Below are 25,431 nucleotides of genomic sequence, written 5' to 3' on the forward strand. Positions count from 1 at the left end.
TTTTTGCATAGCCCACCCTTTTGAGTGCCAATCTTGATGAAATCATGTTGCCTGCCATGGAGTGCCAACTCTAGTGCCAGAGGTGCTGGAACAGGAGTCTTGAACAAAAGCTTGAAAAGATAAACAGCCTTGCGCATATCTGGGTCTGTAGACCAGGGTGACACCACTACGACTGTGGAATCAACCGTACTCATTGTGCATGAATACCCGAGTTCTTCCAATGACGATTTGACCATCGGCCAAGCTTCTGCCAACTTTGCTCGGTTTTGATTGCAGATCGGACGGAAAGACCTGCTGTTCGACATCGGGATAGGCCCGCGGGTAGCAGGCTCCCCAACAACCATATCAATGACGCCGAAATCGCTCTTCTCCATTATCGGGATAGGGACGGCAACGACGTGATCGATTTTTGGCTGCTCGAGGACGCCGGAATCGCTCTCCTCCACCATTGTTTTCTCCATCAGTTTCTGCTTACGGTTGAAAACCCTAAATCACTCTAAAATTGGCTTGAGAGAGGACTTTGTTAGTTTTAAAACTATTTATAGAATTGTACTTGAGAGAGGACACGTGAGGCACGCGTGCTTTTGAAATACTTGTGATACGAGTACCACATCGGGAAAAGAGTTCCTGTGAGACTGGTCATATAGGGAGAGCTTGCCCGTCCCTTCATAAATCGAGAAATGGTCCAAATAAAATTGGATTTTTTCATCTGTTTTTTGTTCCAGATAGTCTACCTTTGCTTTCTGGGTCTTCGTTTTTCTTCGATTCTATTTGCTTTTTGTGACTTTGAACTATCAGTGATTCGGTCCTTTGCTATATATGAATGCAAACGACAAACTGAAACTGTTGCTCCCCACCTGTTTGATGAAATGCGTCTGACAGCCTCTTCTCTTTCTTATGCTTACTTGAACTCTCAATATTCCTTTTACATTTTGTCTATTCTTTGGTTTGAAGAGTGCAACTATTTTGTTTTAATGCATTTAACTGAGAAGCCATGTAATGCACACAAGTTCGGTCTTGAATGCTGCGCAGGCAATCAGGCTAAAAAGTAGATCCCTTTCTGCAGATATATGTTAAGGAGGAAGTATACCCCATTGTTAATTTTGGATGATTTGGATGTTAAACAGTAAATCCCTTTATGCAGATATATATACGTTAAGCCATAATTTGATACCATAGGCTGTATACATTATTTGCTGTGAAAGTTAGTAGCTAGTGGTAATGGTGTGGTGAAACACAGGACAAGTAAGTTAGTTGATCAGAATTGGACTATATTATTTGTTCCCAGAGTGATATCCTGGTAGAGCGAAGTTTACATGGGTCGCATACATAATTTTACTTTCTTTCGGTTCAAAATTGGAACCGAGATTTTTGCAGAAATTGTTGTACAAGATTCATACAATACTGCCATTTGTCTGCTTCATTACTTTTGTATCTTTCAGTTCAGCTCCATTGCAGCTTTAAAGTCACAGAAGCTCCCCCTCAGCAAAAGAGGTATGCCGATTCAGTTGATGATGAATCATGCCCTCACCTCTTCTTCATCTTGACTCAGCAGCATGTCTGAAATTCGGTTGCTTTTTGAATATTAAGTTGGATCATATTTTCATCTCATGTTTCAGTCACACACTCAAGCTGGAAGTGAGCTCAAGGAAGGTGTCTTCACTGCAAGGGATTGTGATACCGCCCATGGGATGATCGTATCCAAATTCTTCTTTAGCTTGACTCAGCAAATCCATGAATGAAGGTTTGTTCAAGTATGATATTGGAATCACAAATCGCTTCTTCTGGCTCTCTCCGACATAGACTGCAAAATAGCCTTTTGGGATATCTAAGGTCTTTGAAGCAGTCTTCTTTGCATTAGATGAAGATCGGGAAAGACTTCTCTTGGGGCTAACAATTCCAGGCAGCCGGAAACCCATGGCTTCTATATTCCCAAGTGGATAAACAATAAAAAGACTTGAAAGGATCTGGGAAAGATCGGAAGATTTGATGTTTAATGATGGAGAAGAGTTGAGTTCCCGATGATTGATTTGTGTATGTATATATAGATGATGAAAGGGTGTGTGGAAGATCATCTGCTACATGAAATGAGTGGTTAACATTTGGCAGCAATGAGGGACACTAGCTTGTTTCAAATCAAGAAATCACATGGGTTTGTCTTCCCATTCACTTAACTCATCCCCCAGCAGATGCATATGCTGCTGTCTTTTTTTTTCCAAACATCTTGCCCTACTTCCTTAAGATGACAGAGAATACAGGGACCAGAAGTGAGGTGTCTGTCTAATAAAACTTATCAGATAAGGACTCATAATAGCCTTGATTCAGACTTGCACTTCTATCCAACTCTGGACCACCAGTGAATAATGTTTCTTTACAGACAAGAAATGGTGGATCACCAAGCCAGTCTACCATGTGGTCTTGCTGCTTCGTGTATGATATCCATGATCCCCAATGCCAAAAAACTGAGCAAGTATTTCATTTGTCTAGTCAATCAAGGAAAGTCAATTGATGATCAGGCATGACAAGCAAACAACACAGGTATTGATTATATATTTGAATATCAGTTCCAGCTATTTGTTGAAATCCCAGTGATAAAGAAATTAATGTACTCATGATTAGGTTGAACCAGTTAGAAACTTGCACAAAGCTTTGAAGTTAATAATTTAAACTTAAGAAGATTGCAAACTCTAATACATGATTATGTATGCCCCGTATCTCTGTCTTTCCACAGAACATAGATATTTCCACATGCATCAAAACCTTAGTTGTATGCCTCAAAGGAACCTTCTTACAATCGTACCTCTTTATTTGCATGCATTAGATATGCTCATATAAGCCTACTCACATGTGTGTTGTTCAGTAGGAGAAATAGCAGTCTTGACCAAATGCTAACAAGTCTAGGGTATCATAAACTTCCACGGATGTTGAGAATCTTTACTGAAATTTAGAAAAGCTTGCTCTTCTCCCAGGATTTCCTAGCAGTGTATTCAATTCTAAAACTCCAAAGTCGACTTCCAATGTTTGTCAGAGCATGCAGTCGATCCTGGAATTCACGGTACCATTTCCCTGCAAGAACTTAATTCTCAGGGAAAGATAATAACTCTTTTCATGCACTCCAGTTTTTGATTTTCTATCCTTTTTTACTGCAAGAAATTTTCAACTGCATTTTTACACTGTTTGTTAACTTTCTTTTCCCCTCTTCCTTTTCTACAGATTACTCCCTTATCTCACTTCTATGGAAAAAAAAAAAAAATTGACCTGCCATTGTTCACACATGAGAAACAAGATGCCTTTGTCTATTGTTAGTTTTGTCTTGCTCTTTTATCCCTAAAAGAGGCATTGAGTATTTTCTGAAATTTTTATATGTTGTGCTGTTATTTAAAATGGTTTTTGAAACCTTTTTACTCACACAAGCGAGCAATATATGCAACAGTTTTGTCTCTGTCTTATTGTGTTAAGGTTGAGTCCAAAGATCACTATTTAGTCCTTTCCTTTTTTGTTTATGTCTATTTCCTTTGTGATGTTGCTGTTCTTTAATACCTTATTCACTGCCTCTAGCTTTCATGTTGCAGATTGATCATGATTATAAATGGGATGTTCCTTTGAAAATAAAATTACTTAAGTGATGATTGTACTTGGTTTTGCATGTTCTTTGCAAACTTTGAATCTAAGGACGGCTGCACTCCACTTTGGTCATGTACTTTTCAAAATTTACATACTTATTGTTGTTATTCTTGCGTCTTCCCTTAAAATATATTCCCATACTTTTCTTGATAGCAACAAAGAAGTTTACGAGGGATTGAAACACAGAATACTGTGAGTTCAAAATTGGAGTCCTGATTTTGGACCAGTGTCATCATTTGTCTGCTTCAAAATTTTTGTATATTGCTCAGCTCAATTCCAGCTTCAGTGTTCCCGAAGTTTTTCTTGAACAGGTGTGAGTCCATTCAGTTGGATGATCAAGCATAGACTCGTCTTCATCTGGAGTCAGTAGTGGTTTCAAAATGAGGAGGTTTCGGCTCCAAGATCCACTCCACTAGTGTTCCTTCACACACTTAGGCGGGAAGTGAGATCAAGGAAGGTGTCTTCACTGCAAGGAATTGTGAGACCACCCATTGGATGATCGTATCCAAATTCTTCTTCAGCTTGACTCAGCAAATCCAGGAACAGAGGTTGGTTCAAATATGATACTGGAATCAGTAATCTCTTCATCTTTTTCTTTCCAACATAGACTGCGAGATAACCTTTCGGGACATTAGCAGCAGATAGAGGTTGAATAAGACTTTTCTTGGTGTTAACAATTCCAGGCAACCGGAATCCCATGGTTTTTATTTGAGTTGAAGAAAGCGGAAAAGAGTTTGACGGACTTGGGAAACAGAGAAGGTTTTTAATTCAAGGCAAGGAGAATACTTAACTTCCTGATCTCAAATAATCGGTTTATACATAGAGGAAGAAAGGGTCTGTGAACAATCTTTGAATGAGTGGCGAAGACACACTATCTGTTTGCTACATAAAATGGGTGGCGAAGATGCGCACCAGTGAGGGATAGTAGCTTGTGAAAAATCAAGAGATCACATGTGTATGTCTTGCCATTGATGAAGTCTATTGTAGAAACATCCTTCCCTACCTCATTGCACGAGAAACACACAGTGGACCTTCATATGTGAAATTTCTATCTAAGAAAATGACTTCAGACGTGGATTTCTACCCAGCACTGATAATTGGAGTTGCTCTACAGACAAGAATATGTGGTACTATATTAACAGTTATATATGTGGTCAGATATAAATGATGCTATGTACTGGGAGCAAGAAAGCTAGGTTAGCATGTGGCTTAGTTGTTTCATCTATGTCTCCAGTGTCAACAGGCTGAGGAAGTGTTTCAATTTTTGATCAGTCTAGATAATTAAATAGACTTCCAACCATGACCAGAAAACCCAACAGGTACAGATTTCAAATATTTAAAGTTTTTTACTCAAATATTGGAGGATGAGGAGCGTTGATGATTGATGATTTGATTGATCGATATCAATATTTTTGTTTTCCATTGAGAAACTTGTGCTAGCTAAGAAGATCGGAAACTGTAAAACCTGCTCAAGTCGTATGAAATAATAGAAATAAAAATGACCAAAAGAAACTTAAATAGAGAAAGAAAGAAAGAAAGAAAGAAAGAAATTGCAAGGACATCTTCCAATATGAATTGAAAATTATAGTTGTTGTGAGTATGAATATAAACAGGGGAGACATGAGCATTTGAGGATCACATGATTCTGTCTTCATATCGGAAAAAAAAAAATTGGCATTAGTTGAGTCTCCCTCTTAAGAAATAGGGACCAGCTAGCTTGTGTCCCATATGTCTAAATATGTCTTGTCAATCACATAGTAATGATATTTGTAACCTGATGATTCTATATTTCCTCATCAGGATGTACTTTTTTCTTTGGATTGTTAAAATGTAAAAGGTATTACATGAGACAGTTCTGTTGTTTATTTTTATCTCTCTGTTAGTTTTCAACAGTTTTGTACAATGGCCTCATAGTTTATTGCAGCTCATATAGCTGATGTAAGAAGAGATATAATCTATGACAAATAGTTTTATCTTTACAGTATCTATCTCAGTAGAAAAACATTGTGATGTGGATATGAAGTGCCAACCTAAATTACTTTTTTGAAATGCAGGAACTACAAACAATATGACTGTTTTTCGAACATATGAGTTGAAATGGACATGAACTTTCCAGGTATCTTGATGACCAAAGACACAAACGTGAACAAGGTAAAGTAAATAACTAAATATAACTCTGTAGGGAATTGAATAATTAAGAATATAAGATAACACTAGATGAGGAATTAAATATGATAATTATTACCAGTTTTTTTTGGAGAGCCAACAATGAATTTTACATGAGATTAAAAACGGTCAAGTAAGACAAAATTTGACCCTTTTTGAATTCTAAACTGGAGTCATGATGTTAGGGTAGGGTGAATGTGGTCTATGTGAGTTCATGATAGTCATGTCACTCTCTGCTTCATAAACTTTGTATTTTTCTGCCCATCTTGCAGACAACTTCAGACTTGCAGAAGTATCCCCTCAACAGAAGATGTGAGTCTATACCATTGATGCTCAACACTTGCCTCTTCTTCATCTTGACTCAGCAGCGAGTGCTGAAATGAGGATGGTTTGTGATCTCAGGTTCAAATCAGAAGCATTCATTCACACACTTAAGCGGGAAGTAAGGTCAAGGAAGGTGTCTTCACTGCAAGGAATGGTGATACCGCCCATTGGATGATTGTATCCAGATTCTTCTTCAGCTTGACTCAACAAATCCAGAAATAAAGGGTGGTTCAGAAAAGAGATTGGAATCACAAATCGCTTCTTCTGACTCTCTCCCACATATACTGCAAAAAAGCCTTTTGGGGTTGAAGTTGTTTTAGCAATTCCAGGAAAGCGGAAACCCATGATTTCTATATTCCCAAGCGAAGGAGGAAGAATTTTAAGGACTTGAAAAAAAGAGAAAGCTGTGATGCTTAGCAAGGAGAAGGTTTGAGTTGCTCATGAACCTGACCATGCCTGTGTGTGTATATAGCTGTTAGGGTGTGTGGAAACTCATCTTGTACATGAATGATTGGTGAAGAGGCACTGAGGTAGGGAAACTAGGTTGTGAGAAACCACGTGGGTTTGTCTTCCTACTCAAGTTCTTCATCCCTCAAGGACATTTCACATGCAAAGGATACCAAACTGTATCCCTATGTTGATACATGATTCCCTACATTAAATGAATTAAGAATCTCCATCAGTTATTTGATAGATGAAATGAGTGGTGAAGATGGCAGTAGTTGGGGACACAAGTGGGCGAGAAATCAAGGAATACATGGTTTGTCATGTCCTTCACGTTGATTTTGCATATGCTAGTGTTCCAAAATCTATGGTTTTGTAGAAACATCTATCCCTACCTCCTTTACATATATAACAACGGGCTCATTAACTGGTGTTCCTTCACAGACAGAAATTTCTGGTGCTGCTATAATAGTTTTACGATGGGTCCGGAACATAAAGGGCTGAGCATCTGCTTTCCTGTGTCATATATGATCCATTCATCTATAGTATCACCAAGCTAAGGAGGTCTGTCATTTTACTTGGTCAAATCTATAACATTCACTTGGTCAAGCTTGACAAGAAAACCGTACAGGCATTCAGTTTCAAGGACCAAATGAGGAACCCTGGTGCATAAAGATATTAGATTGAACTCAATGTTTACTTTGTCATTTATGTTAGATTCTTTGCAACTCTCTTGCGGTAATAAAATAGGGTTACAGTCAGGTTGTCTTCTGTACTGTGGAGTCTAATGCTTGAATAGTGGTTTTCGGCTTTGCTTGTCTGATGAGGTTAAAGTAGATCTCAATCATATTGACATTGTAATTCATATAGCCAAGTTTGTTTAGGGTGTCATTCTTGGGTGGTTTGGTCGTTGGTTTGTTTCACCGAGAAGGAAAGACAATGGGTTTTGATTTTTCAGTGGATATTCCGCTGTTGTAACCGGTGTTGTTCGAGGTTGATAAAATCTAGGTAGTCAAATGAAGAAAGTGGGACGTTCCAATAGAATGGTTCCAAGAATATCTATGCCTTGGAAGGTGTTATAGCACTTACCTTCTTATACTCTTTAACTGATTAGTGCTTGTGCTGACACACTACTATAAGGACAGAAGATCAGGAAGCCCTTGCCAAACTCTCATGTTTTCTGACGATCATGGCGGTGCTGATCGGAGGGGAGGCTAATGCTGCTGCTCCTCCAGTCAGCATTTGAAGTACTACAACTTGATCAGAGCAAAACACAAAAATGGCAGATGCAAATTCAACTACTACAACTTGATCAGAGATATGGAAATGTCAGTACCAGGGATCGTTCATCAGATACAAGAGCATGTTGGGGAGCTGGATCTCATGGAGGACCAGGTGAATGACTTGATTAATGCCGCTCGGCGACTTGGTTACCAAGAAAAGTATTTTATGTGGTACTGTTATCACTGCATAAATGAAGTTCCCTTAGTGGAAATTATGGAGTTTGATTTAGAGCTTAGGAAACTGTCTCACTGCCTGCATATGCATCGAATGTGTGGTACTAGCATAGGTCAACAAATTTAAGATTTTAGGCAGAACAAGTATGGAATAGGCAGACAGAAATAGATTTGGTGTCGGCAACTGAAACAGTTTTTGTTTTCTGTTTTTCATTCTTTTCAATTGAATTTTGTTTATGGATGTCTGTGAGTCTGCAGATAATGTAAACAGAAGATGAACTGGTCAAAATTTTGGAGTTATTACTTCAGAATTTGTTTAATTTTGGTTAATATAATGACAGTTTCTATTATATTAGAGCTGGGAACTATCGGAGTATAAAGATTACAGCTCACTCTATCTATGGTTTAAAAAAAAAGGCAAGAATGTTTAGCAGGATTTGAAATATATACTATATATTCTCATGGTTCAAAACACAGAATTTGACCCGCATTTGTGTTCAAAATTGGAGTCAAGAACCAGATGAATTGCTTTGAAGAGTTCATGTAACATAGAAATCATGATTTGATTCTTCTTCAAACTTTTGGACATCTTTCTTCTCAGGTCAGAAGCAGCTTGAGGAAATACAGCAGATTTCTCCTTGGTGCAAGAGGCGATTTGATTCAGTACATGAAGAAGTTGTCAACTGCGAGCCTCTTCTTCAACTTGAATCAGCCGTGATTTTCCAAATGAGGATGTTTTGGATCCAAGGTATCCACTTCATTAGGGCATGACTCACACACTTAGGTGGGAAGTGAGATCCAGGAAGGTGTCCTCACTGCAAGGAATTGTGATACCACCCATTGGATGATGGTATCCGAATTCTTCTTTAGCTTGACTCAGCAAATCCTGAAACAAAGGTTGGTTCAAATATAATATTGGAACCACAAATCGTTTCTTCTGGTTCTCCCCAACATAGACCACAAAGTAGCCTTTTGGGATATCTGATGTCTTTGAAACGGTTTGGAATGGAGTAAGACTTCTCTTTGTGTTAGAGATTCCAGGCAATCGGAAACCCATCGTTTATGTGATTGAAGGCTTGAAGTGGAAGATAAGAATTCGAAGGAGTTGGTAACAGAGAAAGCTTTGATGCTTGCAAGGAAAAGAGTTGAGTTGAGTTGAGTTGTTGAGGAACCTAATCATGTATATGTATATATAGATGAAAGGGTATGTGGAAAATCATCTGCTAGATGAAATGATTGGTGAAGAGAAACTGAGAAGGGACTCATGGGCTCCAGTTTGAGACACTAGCTTGTGAGAAATCACATGGCTTTGTCTTCCTACTCGAGTACTTTATCACACATGAGATTTCACATGCAAATGTGTGATGATCAAAGATGGTAGCAGACATGGGGGAGACGACCTCTGATCTTGCCCAACTCTGATAATTGATGTTGCTTACAGACAAGAATTTGTGGTGCTAATTACACAATTTTACTGGCGGCCAGATATAAAGGGATGGTATATCTTGATTGGGAGCACCTAGCCAGCCTAGCATTCGTTTTTTTGTTTCATCTATAGTCTATGATCCCTAGTTTCAACTGGCTGAGGGAGTATTTTGTTTCGTTTGTTCAACCTAGGAAATTCCTCTGGTGGTTATGCACGACAAGAAAGCCATACGTACGGGTACTGATTTGCTTATTACCAACAGTTTCAAACTGACTATTCAAACACCAGAGTTGAGGGACATTGATGCATGCATTCTTGAATAGACTGAACTCGGCATGAGTTGGAAATTGCAAATTCTAAAAGAAGATTGCAACTTCTAAAACCTGCTTACACTACCCTGTATGTATGCTGCTGACAACCTGTCCAAGCACATGAGAAGATTGCAAATTCTGAAACCTGCTGACACTTCTCTGTATGAATGCTGCGGAATCTATACAGCTGTAATGTTCTTGTTTATTTTCTTTTTCAATCTGGTGGGTGAGGTGCTTGAGGTATCAGTCAAAGAAAAAGAGGTAATAATACAATAGTTTTCTGGTTTTTGGGTTATTCAGCTATATCATATCTGCATACTATTGATCAGGAGTATCTATGTATTAGCTTGCTATCCAAGAAAATCAACCAGATTATGAATTGAAGAAGAGAGATAAATAGTTTTTACATTATATATGTTATCTTAAAATTTTCCGACTCAAAATTTTACATAATCAGTGAATGATTCAATTTTGGCCTTCAAAATTGAATTGAGGGTATAAGCTATGTATCATGGAGAATGAATTGCAGAGGGGCAACAATATCAAGTTAACAGTAGATTACAGAAATTAAAGTTCATGCTCTGTGACACTGTCATTTTGTATACTATTCCGGATTAGAGGGGCTTCTTTCTTCTTGTACTGTACAATATATATCGTTTTTGAAGTACAAAATGGGTAGCATTGCAAGCTTCTCGGTTTCTCTTAAATATAGACAGTGATGCTGCCTTTCCATGCATCCCTTGTTGCCTCTTGAGCCATCAACAGCATTCTACCTTAAATGATTCTCATAGGTTTGAGGTAGTGCTTCCCATGATGAAAATTCCAGCTCTAATTATTCTTTTATTACCACAGGGTATCAAAGATTAATTAAAGCCTATGGATAAAGCTATCTGCATATTTTGATGGGAAAGCACCTCATTAAATTTGAGAGATCGCAATGTTAGGATCAGATGTGGTTTAATTGAAGACCCCGTTTTGTATTTGGCATTCCTTGGTTAAAAAATAGAGAATCCATTAATTCATCAGTATTAATTCCTCATCAAAATTTGCTGGGATTTGGTAGTTGTAGACTTGTAGCATAGAGATACAAGGAAAAAAAAATGATATAATGAAAATTACTGACAACTAATTAGAAATTTGATCAGGATAATTTGAAATATATTGTATATTCCCATAATTTTTCTGGAGGACAAGAAAATTTTACATAGGGTTCAAAATTTGGTGTTAAGAACTTCAGACAGTAGTTGTCTTGGAGAGTTCATGCAATGTAATTTGCCTGCTTCATGAGATGTGATTTGATTCTTTCTTTTTCTTATAAGCTCAGAATCAGCTTGGAATACAGCAGATTTCGTTTCCCCTCGGCGCAAGAGGCGAATTGATTCAGTACATGATGAGTTAGCCTCTTCAATCTTGACTGCTGATCATGCTGCGAGTTTCCAAATGAGGATGTTTTGGATCCAACTCCACTTCAGTAGTGTTCTTGACTCACACACCAAGGCGGAAAGTGACATCAAGGAAGGTGTCTTGACTGCAAGGAATTGTGATACCACCCATTGGATGATGGTATCCGAATTCTTCTTCAGCTTGACTCAGCAAACTCTGAAACAAAGGTTGGTTCAAATATGATATTGGAACCACAAATCGTTTCTTCTGGCTCTCTCCAACATATACCACAAAGTGGCCTTTAGGGATATCTGATGTCTTTCTGTTGGCAATTCGAGGCAATCTGAAACCCATGATATCTATATTACTGAAGTGATCAAAAGAGGAAGAAAGAATTGAAAGGACTTGGGAAGTAGAAAAGCTTTATTTGATGCTTGCAATGAGAGGAGTTGAGTTGCTCATGAAGTTGATCTTGTGTGTATATATAGGTGCGATGGTATGTGGAAAATCATCTGGTAGATGAAATGGTTGGTGAAGAAGAACCGATTTGGGCTCCAGTTAGGAACACCAGCTTGTGAGAAATCACATGGGCAGCTTCAGCCCCACTTAGATTTCACATGCAAGTGATATATACCAAACTGTATATGCTTGGATAGAAACATATGTTCCCTACCTCCTTTATCTATAGCAGACAAGAAGAAGACTAGGTGCCACAAGTTTCAATATATCTAACAAACTAGCTACATATATATGTTGAAAGATAAGCTAGGCTATGATGCAGCCTCATCTAGTGGTGAAGACTGAAGAAGGACTATCATATAGTACATGAAACGAGTGGTCAAATGGATAGCAATGAGGGACACTGTGCGGCTTGTGAGAAATCATGACATCACATGGATTTGTTTTTGTCTTGCCATTCACGTAGCTCATTATAACCCCAGGAGATTTCAAATATGCTACTGAAGAAACTCTCTTCTTTTGTAGAAACATCAAGTCTTCTGTTCCTGCTATATATAACTTACAAGAGAAAGGGAGGTGATTTACGAAGCAGGGAGCCATTAGCGTCACTAGAAAAGGTATAGATTCCTTTGTGTTAGTGTTCAATCAATAGAAAAGGTACTTATTCAAAATTTCAAAATCCTTTGCGCGTATACGAAGCTTGAGCAAAATGTTGATGAATTAAATTTAAGCTACTAGGTGTAGTGTTCATATGAAGATTGCATACTTTAAGCTTGAGAAATGTGCAGCTTCAGTGTGTTTCATATATGGTCTCTAGCTAGGCTCAACAAGCTAAAAGAACAGTGCATACAATTGGTTTGGTGAATATAGAAATTTCAATTAATTGATTACGATCGGAGACTAGAAAAATTAGTAATTAGAAGAAAATGATGAAATAAGAAAACGCACAACTCTTGTGATTTTTGATTGAAAAACTTTACCGAAAACTAGTATGTCAGGATACTAGTGTATATAAGAAGCAACTGCAAGACATGAGAGGCGCCACTCCAAAGATCAAATCAAAGTGTAGGAGCTCTAAAATTGGCTATTGGTGTTTTTAGTTTGTTAAAAAATGATATTATCATCTATGTAAATCCCCTTTAACTGCCGTAATTCAAGCACGGTTTGAATTCATAAATGTATGCTTTCGTTACATCCGATACCGGGAACTAAAGCCTTTGTAACATGATCTTCAAGTTCGCATAAAGATTATTCAAAAAATATTAACTTAGATAGGTGCCATGAGCAGTCAAATTTTGTTACATTTAAACCTTGGTTAAAACTGGCTGAGAGAGGACACGTGTGCTTTTGAAATATCTGTTTACAAGTCCCACATCGAGAAACAGCGGCTAGAAAATCCTGTTCATATAGGCATAGCTTACCATCCCTGCGCAAGGGTGACACGCGTAACTTTTGGCGTTCTGGGTCTTCGTTTTCCTTCCTTTCTGTTTGCTTTTTGTGACATTGAGCCATTAGTGTCTCAGTGATACTGTGATTATGAATAATTGAAATGTTGCTCCGATGAAATGCGTCTGAGAGAGAACCTCTTCTCTTTCTTATGCTTACTTGAACTCTCAATATTCCTTTTACAAGTAGTCATGATTTGTATTCAGTGCCCATGCTGCATAGGCAATCAGGTTAAAATATTAATGCAATCAGGTTGAATTTGGATGATTGGATGCCAAAGAATACTGTAAGCATTCAGATATTATTCTTCACTTTTTCTTATTCCTTTTCCCCCTCTGCTTCATTGCGGTAGTTGGATCTACAGTTTCAGTTGCCCTGCCACTCTTTACAGCTGAGAAGCAAGATACCATTGGGTCTATTGTTTGTTTTCTCTTGCTGTTTTATTCATGAAAGTAGTATTTTCTTCAGTTTTTATTTTTTTAGATGTTATGCTTTTATTCAAATGGTTTTGAAACTGTTTTACTCACACAAATGAGAATATATATGATTTGAAACTGTTTCTGTATCCTTGCTTCTGTTTTGATACTGCTAGTTGCTGATTTAAATAGTGAAGAGGAGGAAAAATTAATGGTCATTGTGATTGGTCAAAAAAGAAATCAGTTCATCCAAAATAAGATACTAGGTGTACTCATCCATAAGAATATGGAAAATGTGAAAAATGGACATGTTAATTTCAAGGAGTCTTCAAGGAAGATAAAATTTACATTTACATTTTGAAACTGTATTTTTGGGTTTGGTTTTGTTTTATCGGCCCAGTTTGGGATTGATTTTGGAGGTGCTTTTGGATCTGCTTCTGCTTTTGAGGTTATGGTATGGTGTTTGGTAAATTCTTTAAAAGTGGCTTTTGGTCCAAATTGCTTCTCCTAGAAGCTGAAATTGAGAAGCAACCGAGGACCAACTTTGGGAAGCTGCTTCTGTAGAAACACGGAGTGAACATGGATTGATTAAATGAATGACACGTTTACTTACTTGGAATGAAAATAATCATGAATCGGAGACAACTGGAATGAGAGAAGAAAGGAATCGATATTGATTCCGGAGGAGTTGATTCCTAAACCCATATCCCCCTTCGAAATCAAATTCATGAGTATTCAGAAATCAATTCCTTATAAAGAAGTGGAACCTACACCCATTCTGATTCCTTCATGTGTTAGTAAACGCATGAATACTTTTACCCGGAATCATTCCAATTCCTTTATGTGTTGGTAAACGCAGGAATAAATTTACCCGGTAATCATTCTCTCCCATTCCAAGTAAGTAAACATGCCCGAAAGGGATTTACTCTTTTTTCCTATTATGTCCTCATCTTTTCTAACGCTTTACCTTGACCCGTTGCTGAGTAAAACGATTTCTCTCTTCCCAGCCTCCTCTGCCGTCAAAACTCAAAACCCATCTGGACCATCGAGAGATCTCTCCTGTGTCTTCAAAACGTGATTCCGTCGCTCCTCCGCCACACGCTCCAAACCCAAAGCATTCCCGGACCCCAGCTTCTTCAACCTCCTCTCGTACTTGGTAAGCTCCTCATCAGAACCACTCTCCACGTCTTCGTTGTTTTTCCTCATTCGAAGTTCCTCAGAGGCCCCAGACTGTGAAGAAGCGCCTCAAGCAGTTCAAGAGGCCCCAGACTGACAGGAACTTATGTGTCAAGGTGTGCAGCTCTCTCTGTGTCATTTGTTCGTTCGTTCGTTTATATGTGTTTCGGTTTTTGAATGAATATGAATTAGATAAGACTATAATGGAAGTGTCTGCCTTGAATGTTATTCTGCTTGGATACATTGGTGAGGATTGTCACGTGGGAAACGAAGTCGTTTTGATTTTTTTTTTTTTTACATCTTTTTGAGCGTTAGTTTGGAATAAGTACAGTCCAGGCTATTTGTTGATGATCAGAATGCTGCTTTTCGCATTTGCTTCTATTTTGAGTTGTAAACGCCAACATTATGCGGCTATATTCACTTGCTGCTCTATGTTTCTGAGAAATTTTTCCTTGTTGTGTGTAGCCTGAATCACTGATTCCAGAAATCAGCTTCCCAAAGGCTAAGTAGATAAAAAGCAGCAGAGATGAAGCTGGATGTGGATGTGTTGAGATACCTCACTAAAGAGGATTTCAGGGTTTTAACCGCTGTCGAAATGGGAATGAGAAATGTAAATGTCCCTCTTATCTTACTTATTTAAATCTTTTTTTTTTTTTTAAGTGTTCTTAGCCCTGCATTGAATCTTTAAACCCTTCCTTTTCTTTCAGCATGAAATCGTACCCGCTGAACTGGTGGAGCGTATAGCTGCGCTCAAGTGTGTTTCTTGATTTCAGATTTCTTCTTTTCACTTCTTGAATTTCAAAGTGTCCACCTTTTCTCTAACTCTTAGCAAATTGTTTTATATGTAGGCATGGTGGCACTTACAAAGTTATGAAAAATCTGCTCAAGCATAAGCTCTTGCACCACGACGCCTCTAAATGTAAATTTAATATTCTCATTCTAAGTATAAAGTATTATTGTTTTGATATTTTCTCATTTTCCTTGGTTATTGTGTGCCTCCAGATGATGGGTTTCGGCTAACGTACCTCGGTTATGATTTCCTTGCAATTAAGACTTTGGTCAACCGTGGAGTCTTTTCAGCCGTTGGTCGCCAACTTGGTGTTGGAAAAGAGTCTGGTACTTTTTCTTTCCTTCTTATTATATGTAACAGAAGCGGGTTTTGAGGTTCCCGTACTCATAGCATTTCTTTTCTTCAAGATATTTTTGAGGTGGCCACCGAAGATGGTACAGTGATGGCAATGAAATTGCACAGGCTTGGGAGAACTTCTTTCAGGGCTGTCAAGTCTAAGCGTGATTACTTAAAACATCGTAGCAGTTTCAATTGGCTGTACTTGTCCCGTCTTGCTGCACTCAGAGAATTTTCTTTTATGAAGGTTCTTTATCTCTATCTTTCGTCATTTTTAGTTTTGTTTGTTGGTCCAATTCTGTGTCTATTATGTTGATTTTGACTTTACGCTGTTTCTCTGCTTGAGCAGGCTTTACAAGAGCATGGTTTTCCTGTTCCAAATGCAGTGGATTGTAACAGGCATTGTGTGATTATGTCACTAGTACCAGGCTACCCACTGTAAGCTGCTTCTTTATAAATTTGGAATGGCATATTACTGATTGTGCTTCGCAGATCTAATGTTTTCCTAGTACGTTTCCTTTGGAGCTAGCTTGCTCAAGAAAAAGGAAACAAAGAAATATTGGTCATGCTCCTTCATGGATCTATGGAGCTTACCTTCTGTTCAATATAGTGTGCAGGTGAAGCAATTGGAAAATCCTGAGATAGTTTTCAATACTATCATTGGGCTCGTTGTTCGTCTGACAGAACATGGTTTGATTCACTGTGACTTCAATGAATTTAACATTATGGTATGCATTTTGAGGCAGTGGCTTTTTTTGTTTGCACCCTTTAGGTTGACCTCTATGTTCTTGTATCTTAAAAAATGAGAATTACATAATCTTCTGATTGTTAAAACATGGGTCCTGCCTTTTGGCTCTCACTTGGCAGCGAGATATACGTGATAATGAATTAATATACATGGATCAAAAGGCCTGCTTGACTTCCCATTTTTCAGCACATTGGCAAACTTGTAATAATTTTTGAATTTCTCCTGTTAGATTGATGATGACGAGAAGATCACTATGATTGATTTTCCCCAAATGGTCTCTGTATCACATCGTAATGCACAAATGTAAGAAGCTGTTTCTTAATAAATGCCAGTCATGTTCTTCCACTTCTTATTGTAATTTATGATTGTTGACTGTTAGCAATATGATTTGTATTCCTGGCCAAAACATTTGTGCTCATCATATATCATATCTCATTCAATGAAGTTTCATATTTCAGGTACTTTGACCGTGATGTGGAATGTGTCTTTAAGTTTTTCAGCAAGAGGTCAGTAATCTTTTTGTAGCAAGATGCAGTTGCCTTTAGCATTCTGAATGTTTAAATCATAGTGATGGATAATAAGAACCAAAAATCATTGTTAGCTAAATGGGAGTAATAGTTGTGAATTTGTGATGGGGTAACAATTCGTGTTAAAGACTTAAATTGACCTTTCTGGTTGTTAGTTTTTTCTTCTTCCTGGCTTTCAAGATCATGGGTATAGGTGGTTGTGGCTTACTTATTGATAGATAATGTTGAGTTTCAATTTTGATGGTTATAGGGAAGAAAAATAATGTTTGGGTTACTGGATCAGCCTAGTTTATTATGATTCTTAATTTATTTGTCTTGTTTTCAGATTCAACATGTCTTTCCATGAATGCACAGCTGATATTGATGGAACAGCGGTGGACACAGATGATAGTGGCAGGCCTTCTTTTACTTCAATAGCGAAAGATACTGGTTTTCTAGACAAGGAACTTTCTGCTAGTGGGTTTACTAGGAAGGATCAGGAAGAAATTGCTAAGGTATTGTGTTGAATGAAGCATTGTACAGATTCTTTATGTGAATTGAGCTTCATCGCACATAGAATGCCATAGGCTGTTGGATATTCTTTCATACTCTCATGCGGCTCAAAAGGAAACCAATATTTATTTACTTTCGCATGTTGTTCCAATCTCTTGGGAAAACATCTGATGGGATATTTACTGTTATGTGGGTTTTCTTGTTTGGCCAAATTATAGACATCTGTGACTAATGATGTTCAATATCACATCATTACATGCAGTTTATTGAAGGAGGGATCAAGAAGGATGCTAGTTCTGATGATGAAGATACTGAAGATGACGAGCACATCTCTATGTTAAATGAAGCAAACACAATGGGTGTTGATTCACTGCATGTGGCAGATCAGGTTCATCTTTCTCTTTCTGTTTATTTTTATTTAGTAAACTCTTTTACATTCTGTTGATGTGCTGAAGAAAATTAAATCCGAGTCACAAGTTGAGGTCTCAAGTGACTACCTTATGTATAGAATGAAGATTAGTGAAATCATAACTGATTGTATTTGCAGAGTGGACTAGAAATTTTTTGTACTTATTGCTTATATAATATTTTAACAAAATGTATAATGTTAAACTGTCAGGTAACTAATTCAGGAAAGAGGGCTCTTTTTTGGGTGCTAGTTGCATCATCCAATATATGTTTGCACTTATTCTTCTTTTGTAATTGGATCAGACGTTACAGCATGATGAGCAGGTTGAATCAGAGGGCAATGTAAGAACATGTGAAGCAGGTCCCAGCAGTGAACCCGAAAATGAAGATGGGAGTAACGAGGTAGATCTTGAATTTATTTTTCTTCCTACGAAGACTTGGAACTTAGCATTTATGTAGGACTTGGAGTGTGCTGTCAATTGTGGCATGTTACATTCCGGGCTTTTGTCGTATTAATTGTAACCCCAAGATAAGCAAACAAGTTTGAGTAGGTCCCAAATGTGGGATAGTGTGTAAAGATATCCTTTGTTCAACTTCCTTCCCTTACAGTCTTTTTTATTTTCACAGGAGGGAGATAATGAGACAGTTACTAATGACAATGATGCTGAGCTGGAAAAACGTTTGAACAAGGTGAGGCGACGTGCTGTAACAGCAGCCCGTGGAGGAAGAAAAACTTTTGCATCCAGAAATACCTACAAAGACAAGGGTGGTAAATCCTCTAACAGTTCCAAAATCCAGAGACAATTAAGTAGCTGGTAGAATATGTAAAGTGCCACCACAAAATCCAAGATGGCCACACAACTAAAATATAGAAGATATCAACTAGAGTTGCATGCCAAATGGAGGTTGCACGCAGAGCACGGACCTTCTGCTTGCGCCATATGTATGGCAATCTTTTTTCTTATAATGATGATCATGAGATGCATAAGTTTCCATCAGTGTAACTCTTGTAGCCCTTGGCAAACAGGGGAGAGTAGGTATTTAAAAAGGGATAAAAGTAACTAATATAGAGGATGGTTCTTCGTAATCAGTAGCCTTGGCGTTTGTTTTTCTTAATCAGTGGCAGACATTTGTACTCATTTTTTAATTGATTTTATAAATTGTCAGTTGAATTTTTAACTTCTCGAGCACTGTGCCTGTATGATCCGCTTGTGTCGTGAACTTGGCCAGATGGTCGAGCTCCATATTCATCTTTCAGGTAGTTAAGATTTCAAAGATCGACAAAGAAAGTTTCGAGAAGGCAATGTTAATGGTTTTCTGTAGCCTCCCCAAACCTAGCTTAACCCTGACTCAGTTTCCAACCTCCTTCATCACTTGTGCTCCGTGGGCTTAAATGAATCTCATGGATCTTATTCTTGATAGTGTAATATACTCAAAGCAGTTCATCTAATAATATGCTTAATAAGAGACTCCAGTCCTTTGATAAGGTTAATCTTTCGCTGCATTTTTTTGTCATGTCAGCTATCATTCTTCATTTGATGCTGAGAACTCACACTTTGGCATTGGGATGTCATCTGCAATCTTCGCATGTTTCCCAATTAGCTTAAGACCTTATTATGGTCGGTTGAAAATTAATGCTAGCTCAACATTAGTGAGCATCATTGGGAAAATTGGTGCAGAGGCTGAAGGGCTTTGGTATGAATATTGTAGCTGGTAATGCTATAGAGGCAGATATTTTGGGGATTATATATCGTCTGTTGACTGTGTTGGAGAATGGTTCTAGCCATATTGTGGTAAAAGCGACTGTGCCCAGTCGCCACTGCAAGATGTTTAGTTAGAAACCTGGCCAATTCCTCTTTTCAGCTTACTTGATAGTTGAACAGCATATTGTGAGTTGTGTGCGTGAATTGAAGGTTTTGCTGCCAGTGACTTCCAGCCCAAGTCATGGAGTTTTGACCATATTACTAGTTACTACCCTACTACCCTCTCTAGTTCCAAGCATTTGGCAAGAGATTTATGCCATAAATGTTTAGATCACAGTGGTGCTACGATTGAAGGGTTCACTGTTAATACTGGCATGCACTTGTTGAGGCTGAGACATGGGGGGTAACTCTCTTAACTCTCTATAGCAGCAGCCAGAGTGATGACAGAGAAAACAGCTGTCTTACGCTGGGATAGTCCATTAATCGCTGTCTATGTTAAGGACTCTTAATTAGGCTAAAATTAGCGGCTCACTAGCTGCTCTGGTCCTCAATATAGAATTAGCTAAGAACGTTGGCTCACTATTCAGTCTCTACATTGTTTTTTGCCCTCAAATTCTTGCTATTACAGCTGAAGAATCTGTTTTCTGCAGTCTGTTCAACTAAGCGCCGTTTTGTTCTCGTATGACTTGGTGAAATGTTTAATGGCCTTTCATGCAAAGTAATGGATCAAAATTAAGACTTGAAAACATATTCATCAATAGGCATTGTAAGTGTGTAACTAATCGATGATTGCAGGCTAGAGGCCTCTCAAGGATTAGGAAGTGCAACAAACCGAACCAATATCACTTTCATACTGATCAATTACATGACTTCAACAGCACAGGAGACCTGACTAAAACCTATATAGAAAGCTTGAGTGTTCATAATCTTCGGACTAAGAGCGTCCGCAAGCATCAATTTTTGACCATATTAAACATCATTGTTTCGGTCTAATCCAAATATTCTTGGAAATTGATTTCTTGGTAGCATAGCTCTGAAATCTTATTATTTTAGTTTTCGTGGAAGTTTAGCTCCGAAACTAATTCGTTTTTGTTTCACCCTTTTTCAGGATGTCAAACATGAACAAACTCGATTTTGTTCCATTAGATTATGCAGGCAAAGGGTATTTAGACTGGGCCATTGACATTGAGATCCATCTTACTGCCCGAGATTTATTGCATATATACAATCCAAGAGCTTTTTCCTATAGAAACAGCTCCAGATCCTCAAACTGAGAAAGATAATTCCAGGGCACTTGCCTTCATGAAACGTCACATGGATAGCGACATCTAGTTTGAGTTCATAAATGAGGATAGCGCCATAAAGCTTTGGCAAGCGCTTCGTGAACGTTATGGCAATGTTCGTACGTGACTCCATCCTTCCGAATATAGAAGCAGAATAGAATGATCTTCACTCCTCTGAATTTGACACGGTCATGCAATTTTATTCGGAAACTCTTCGCATAAGATCAATGATGCGTCTATGTGGAAAGATAATCACAGAAGACCAATTGATTGAGAAAACCCTCAATACCTTCCCTGTCTATGTTATGAGGTCCTCAGAATTATTCCAGACTCATGTAAATGCAAGACGGATCACAAGTTTTCAACAGCTTATTGAAGCTATGAGCAGAGAAATTGATAGGCCTCAAGATGGCCATCAAGAGCATCGTCCCATGGCTACCTTGTGTTTGACTTGCTTCAACTTGAAGCTCCACCGAAAAAGTTAAAAGCTTTGCAGATTGGTACTCGCCACCAAACCGCCACCAACTTTAGGCTTATTAACTAGTCAAGTCGCGGGGCGGCCAAACCTCGATCCCGGCGAGGTCCTCCATGCGCCGGCTTCTGAACTTTCCCACGCGGCGACTCACGCCAAGTCAATACTTACACGATATCGCCGTCGATCCGATTCGCGACTGTTCTCATCCCTCCCTCGGTCGATTTCAATTCAGAATTTACCCTGGTTACCCCTTTAAAAAATTTTACCTTCTTTCACTTGTTTAATTTTTTTTTTTTTTGATTCAGTCTTTGCAAATTTAACATCTGTTAATGAAGAGTTTGTATGTATGGACAGCTTAGATTATATAGATGACTGACCCCACAGATGAATGGTTGAGATTGCTTCGTAATATTAAAATATTCGTCGGTACAAGTGCACTGTTGGTGCATAGAATCCGTTCCCCTGAAAGGGGGAAAGGTAAGTTGATGACTGTGCATTTTCAATTTTGAGAGTACACGTATGCTTGGAATTGATTGAAGTAGGAACGAGTTAATGAATAGAATTCTTTTCCGTTTTGGTCTCCGTCATTTATAAAAAATAATTTTCCAGTTTATTTTTCTAAGGCCTATATTTGTTTTTTGGCGTTAAAGCAGTAAATGTAGCCCCTTATCACCATGAAGGAAAAGTCGGACTTTTGGGGGAGTTGGAATGGGTAAAGCGGTACACAATTTCTGACTGTCTACTATTGCCATGCGATATACCTCTCGTACTGTTGAGTTTTGACTTGTTTTTGTTCGTACTTGGCCATAGAATGAAAGAAGTATGATTAATATTTTTCTATGAAAGAAAAAAAAAAAAAACAAAATTGAAGAAGTTATACTTCTTAATCGTAAGTTTTTCAATATATGAATGGAAAAAAAAAATGAAGAAGTTATTGCACCAAGTAAAATGCAAAAGATATACATAAACCTAGCGTACGCCAAGGCTTTGGGATCGGAACGATCCTCTTAGATCAATACTAGTCTGCAATTACATGCTCTGCACGTGTACGAAAAATTTTCGTTTAAAAAAAAAAGTGGGTAGTTATTGCAGAAGAAATAGATTCCCTGATAGTTATTGCAAAGAGAAAATAGTAGGAGAGAAAGTTGGGGGTTCTGAAATTATTTGTTTTTAATTTTGTTAATAAAAATCTATTTTATAATTGTTCTATTTTTTTTTTAGAATTTTATAATTGTTCTATTTATCCTCGTGATTTAATTTATTCTCAAAGTTTTTTAATCTATCAGAGTTAAATCTATCAAAATTTTTAGTTTTGGCTAACAAAGCCTTTTCTCTTAATAAAAGTGTATAGATTCATGCCACCAAAAAAAAAAAAAAGATCAATGCTACCTGCAATTCCTTCCGGTTACATTCATGGAAGATTTTCTTCTGTTCGACTATATATGGGTCAATTATACTATCACTACCTTTTTCAGTATCTCACATTATATCCGATGCTTCATTAATTAGATGTGATATTACATCTAATAGTGTGTGTGTGTCTATATATATATATATATATATATATATATATTAGGTTTATTTTTAGAGTTAATTCGATTCAAGTCCTTTTTGTTATATAAAAATTAGATCTAGTCCGCGCATATTTTCTTATTAATTGCGGTCCATTTGCTTTTTTTAATAGTCCATTTTGCCCTTGGAACTAAATAAGGTAAATAATTTCAAATTCACTAATTAGATCACAATTTTAGCTCAATTTTAAATTTTAAATTCAAATTCCAAAATTTGCAATTCATCAATAATAATTTTCAGACAAAGAAGACTGAATGCATTCATATAACTTAATGTACCTAAGATGTAGGTCTAATACTTATATACCTACATTATAGGATGAAAAACATTAGAACAAAAATTCAAACATTATTGCCTCATTTGTATCTATGTAGTAGGTATTTGAAGTTGTATCGTAGAGATTTAATCTACCTAGACATACGAAGCAGGAAAACAAAACATAGAATATATTCTCAATCTAATCAAAAGGTACAAATATGTATATATAGAACTTATACCTAATTACAAGATAAAATGTATGAAAGAGAAAATGTGAGATAATGAGAGAACCTTAGATATAGAGATATAGAGAAACTTGATTTTTTTTTAAACTTGTGAAATCTTACCAATAAATAAGGCATATAAATGTGAAATAAAAATGTCTAATCAAATTCTATGACAAATATAAGGCACTATGAATAAATCCTAGTGGATTAAGTAAAACCAATGGAGGATGATATGACTGTAAATCCATGTAGTTGAGCTTGGAAAGGATCATACCAAATATAAAGAAGTCCAAGCTCCGGTTGGACGTGTATTCATATATTAACATTTTTTCATCATTTTGAATGCAGCAGCCCAAAAGCTGCACAAGATTACGGTGCTGAAGTTTAGCTATCAGTATAACTTCATTTTTGAACTCCCTCATTCCTTGACCAGATTCCTTGGATCGCCTCTTTACAGCTATTTCTTTCCCTCCTATCAATGTACCCTATTGATCGTTGTTCATAAAAGTCATGAAATTTATCATAAGGGTAGCTCATTTCAATTTGCATACAATTGCATTACCTTGTACACAGGTCCAAAACCGCCTTGTCCCAGTTTGTTGTTGCTTGAAAAGTTATCAGTGGCATCAGCAATAGTGGTGAAGTCAAATAGCGGCAACTCCATGTCTTCCCTTTCTTCTTCACAGTAATCCATTCTGCAATCCAGCAATCTTCTAACATCTGAATAGTGGATATCGTCATCATGAATCATGAATGTGTTTTTGTCAATGGTTGTGATTAGATAATATCATAATTGCAGATCACTAATTATGGAACAATTATAAAGTTTACGATTTTGGACTGAAGGTAATATACTTTAGTTATCAATTTCAAACAAGAAATCAATTGGACAATAAAATATTGCTAATGTTACGTTTTTCCATAAATTTCAAAATAATGATTACATCGCAATTAATCAAGAATACAATAAATGCCTTTAAAATTAGTATTTTCAGCTTTTAAGATATTTAATAAGGGTATATTCGGAATGCACGAAAATGAAAATTGGTAGTGTTAAGTCAGCAAAATATAAATGGAAAGAAATCCAATGTGGCAGTTGAGTCATAGGACCGCAATTAACAAAAAAAATCAACCGGACTATATCTAATAAGGGGTGTGAATTTTGGACTTAGATCTAATTAACGTATCTCATTCTTTTGTTAGTACCTTTTTCTATATTGATTAATTGTTTTCCAAGTTCTTTGTACCATCATGGTCTAATCGATCTTTACTCATTTTTGTTCACAAAATTTTCAATTTTAATAGGATAATTGTTGAAATGAAGCAAAGAACAATTCATTGAATCTCAAAACTCTTTGACAGAAGTAGTTATTTCCTCTTTCTTCTTCCTTCTTTCTTCATCTTATGCAGGTAAGGAAGTTAGTTGTAAACTGATTCTCTAAGGTAAATTCATTGCTTGATTTTAATGTCTGCTCGAGGAAAAAGTAGTGCCATAAACTACAATGAAGGGAAAATGCAGGCTGCCTTTTCTTTGGCAACTTGCATGAGTGCAAAAAAATCTTAGTCCTTTCACTGTTTGATTGCAGATTAACATAGCCTTCATCAAGTCCATTCAAATATCAACTTATAACTCTCAAGGTCAGTAAAGTTCTGATATATTTCTATAAAAAAATTTCTTTTGTGATTATTTCAGATTGAGTTTCTCATAGAAAGAAGATCATGGAAGAAGGCACAAAAAAAGAACCAAATGAAAGTGTGAGAAAAAACCCAAATAGAATATAAGAAGGTGGATTCCGATCGCCGGCCGCCGCCCATCGGACTTTTCTGAAAACCTCACAGGGGCGGAATCCGTTCACCGGCGGCAGGATTTCGGGCAACTTTGGCCGGATTCTAATCACCGGCCGCCGCCCATCGGACTTTTCTGAAAACCTCACCGGAAAGTTTATTGCCCCCAATAGACATCTATTACCCCCCAATAGA

The 25,431-nt window shown here is 37.3% G+C and overlaps 2 protein-coding genes and 1 long non-coding RNA gene across 10 annotated transcripts; 2 read left to right on the top strand and 1 right to left on the bottom strand.

The window, feature by feature from the left end:
• Positions 1–1,222: 1,222 nt before the first annotated feature.
• Positions 1,223–1,985, bottom strand: LOC121050446 (auxin-induced protein 15A-like). The gene has a single exon (XM_040510405.1). The coding sequence runs from the start codon at positions 1,917–1,919 to the stop codon at positions 1,620–1,622; it is 300 nt and encodes a 99-aa protein (XP_040366339.1). The 5' UTR covers positions 1,920–1,985; the 3' UTR covers positions 1,223–1,619.
• A 560-nt stretch (positions 1,986–2,545) lies between these two features.
• On the top strand, positions 2,546–8,365 carry LOC112176857. Its single transcript, XR_002927176.2, has 4 exons — positions 2,546–4,172; positions 4,308–4,943; positions 5,679–5,775; positions 6,063–8,365. It is a non-coding gene; the product is annotated as an uncharacterized LOC112176857 (long non-coding RNA).
• Positions 8,366–11,700: 3,335 nt separating this feature from the next.
• Positions 11,701–19,112, top strand: LOC112176854 (serine/threonine-protein kinase rio2). 8 transcript variants are annotated; one of them, XM_040510401.1, is made up of 15 exons: positions 11,701–12,211; positions 14,464–14,748; positions 15,098–15,242; positions 15,340–15,386; positions 15,481–15,551; positions 15,635–15,748; positions 15,830–16,005; positions 16,108–16,196; positions 16,369–16,486; positions 16,736–16,809; positions 16,965–17,012; positions 17,359–17,527; positions 17,788–17,913; positions 18,237–18,335; positions 18,561–19,112. In XM_040510401.1, exons 3-15 carry the CDS (start codon positions 15,159–15,161, stop codon positions 18,750–18,752), a joined length of 1,407 nt encoding a protein of 468 aa, XP_040366335.1. In that variant the 5' UTR covers positions 11,701–12,211; positions 14,464–14,748; positions 15,098–15,158; the 3' UTR covers positions 18,753–19,112. The 8 variants fall into 8 exon arrangements, 7 of the variants coding, with proteins under 7 accessions (XP_040366335.1, XP_024170719.1, XP_024170723.1 ...); XM_024314951.2 differs by lacking the exon at positions 11,701–12,211 and having other exon boundaries at positions 14,420–14,612; positions 14,669–14,748; XM_024314955.2 differs by lacking the exon at positions 11,701–12,211 and having other exon boundaries at positions 14,420–14,612; positions 14,669–14,748; positions 15,117–15,242.
• Positions 19,113–25,431: the final 6,319 nt, after the last annotated feature.

Source organism: Rosa chinensis, chromosome 7 (assembly GCF_002994745.2).
Source record: "Rosa chinensis cultivar Old Blush chromosome 7, RchiOBHm-V2, whole genome shotgun sequence".
Lineage (NCBI taxonomy): Eukaryota > Viridiplantae > Streptophyta > Magnoliopsida > Rosales > Rosaceae > Rosa > Rosa chinensis.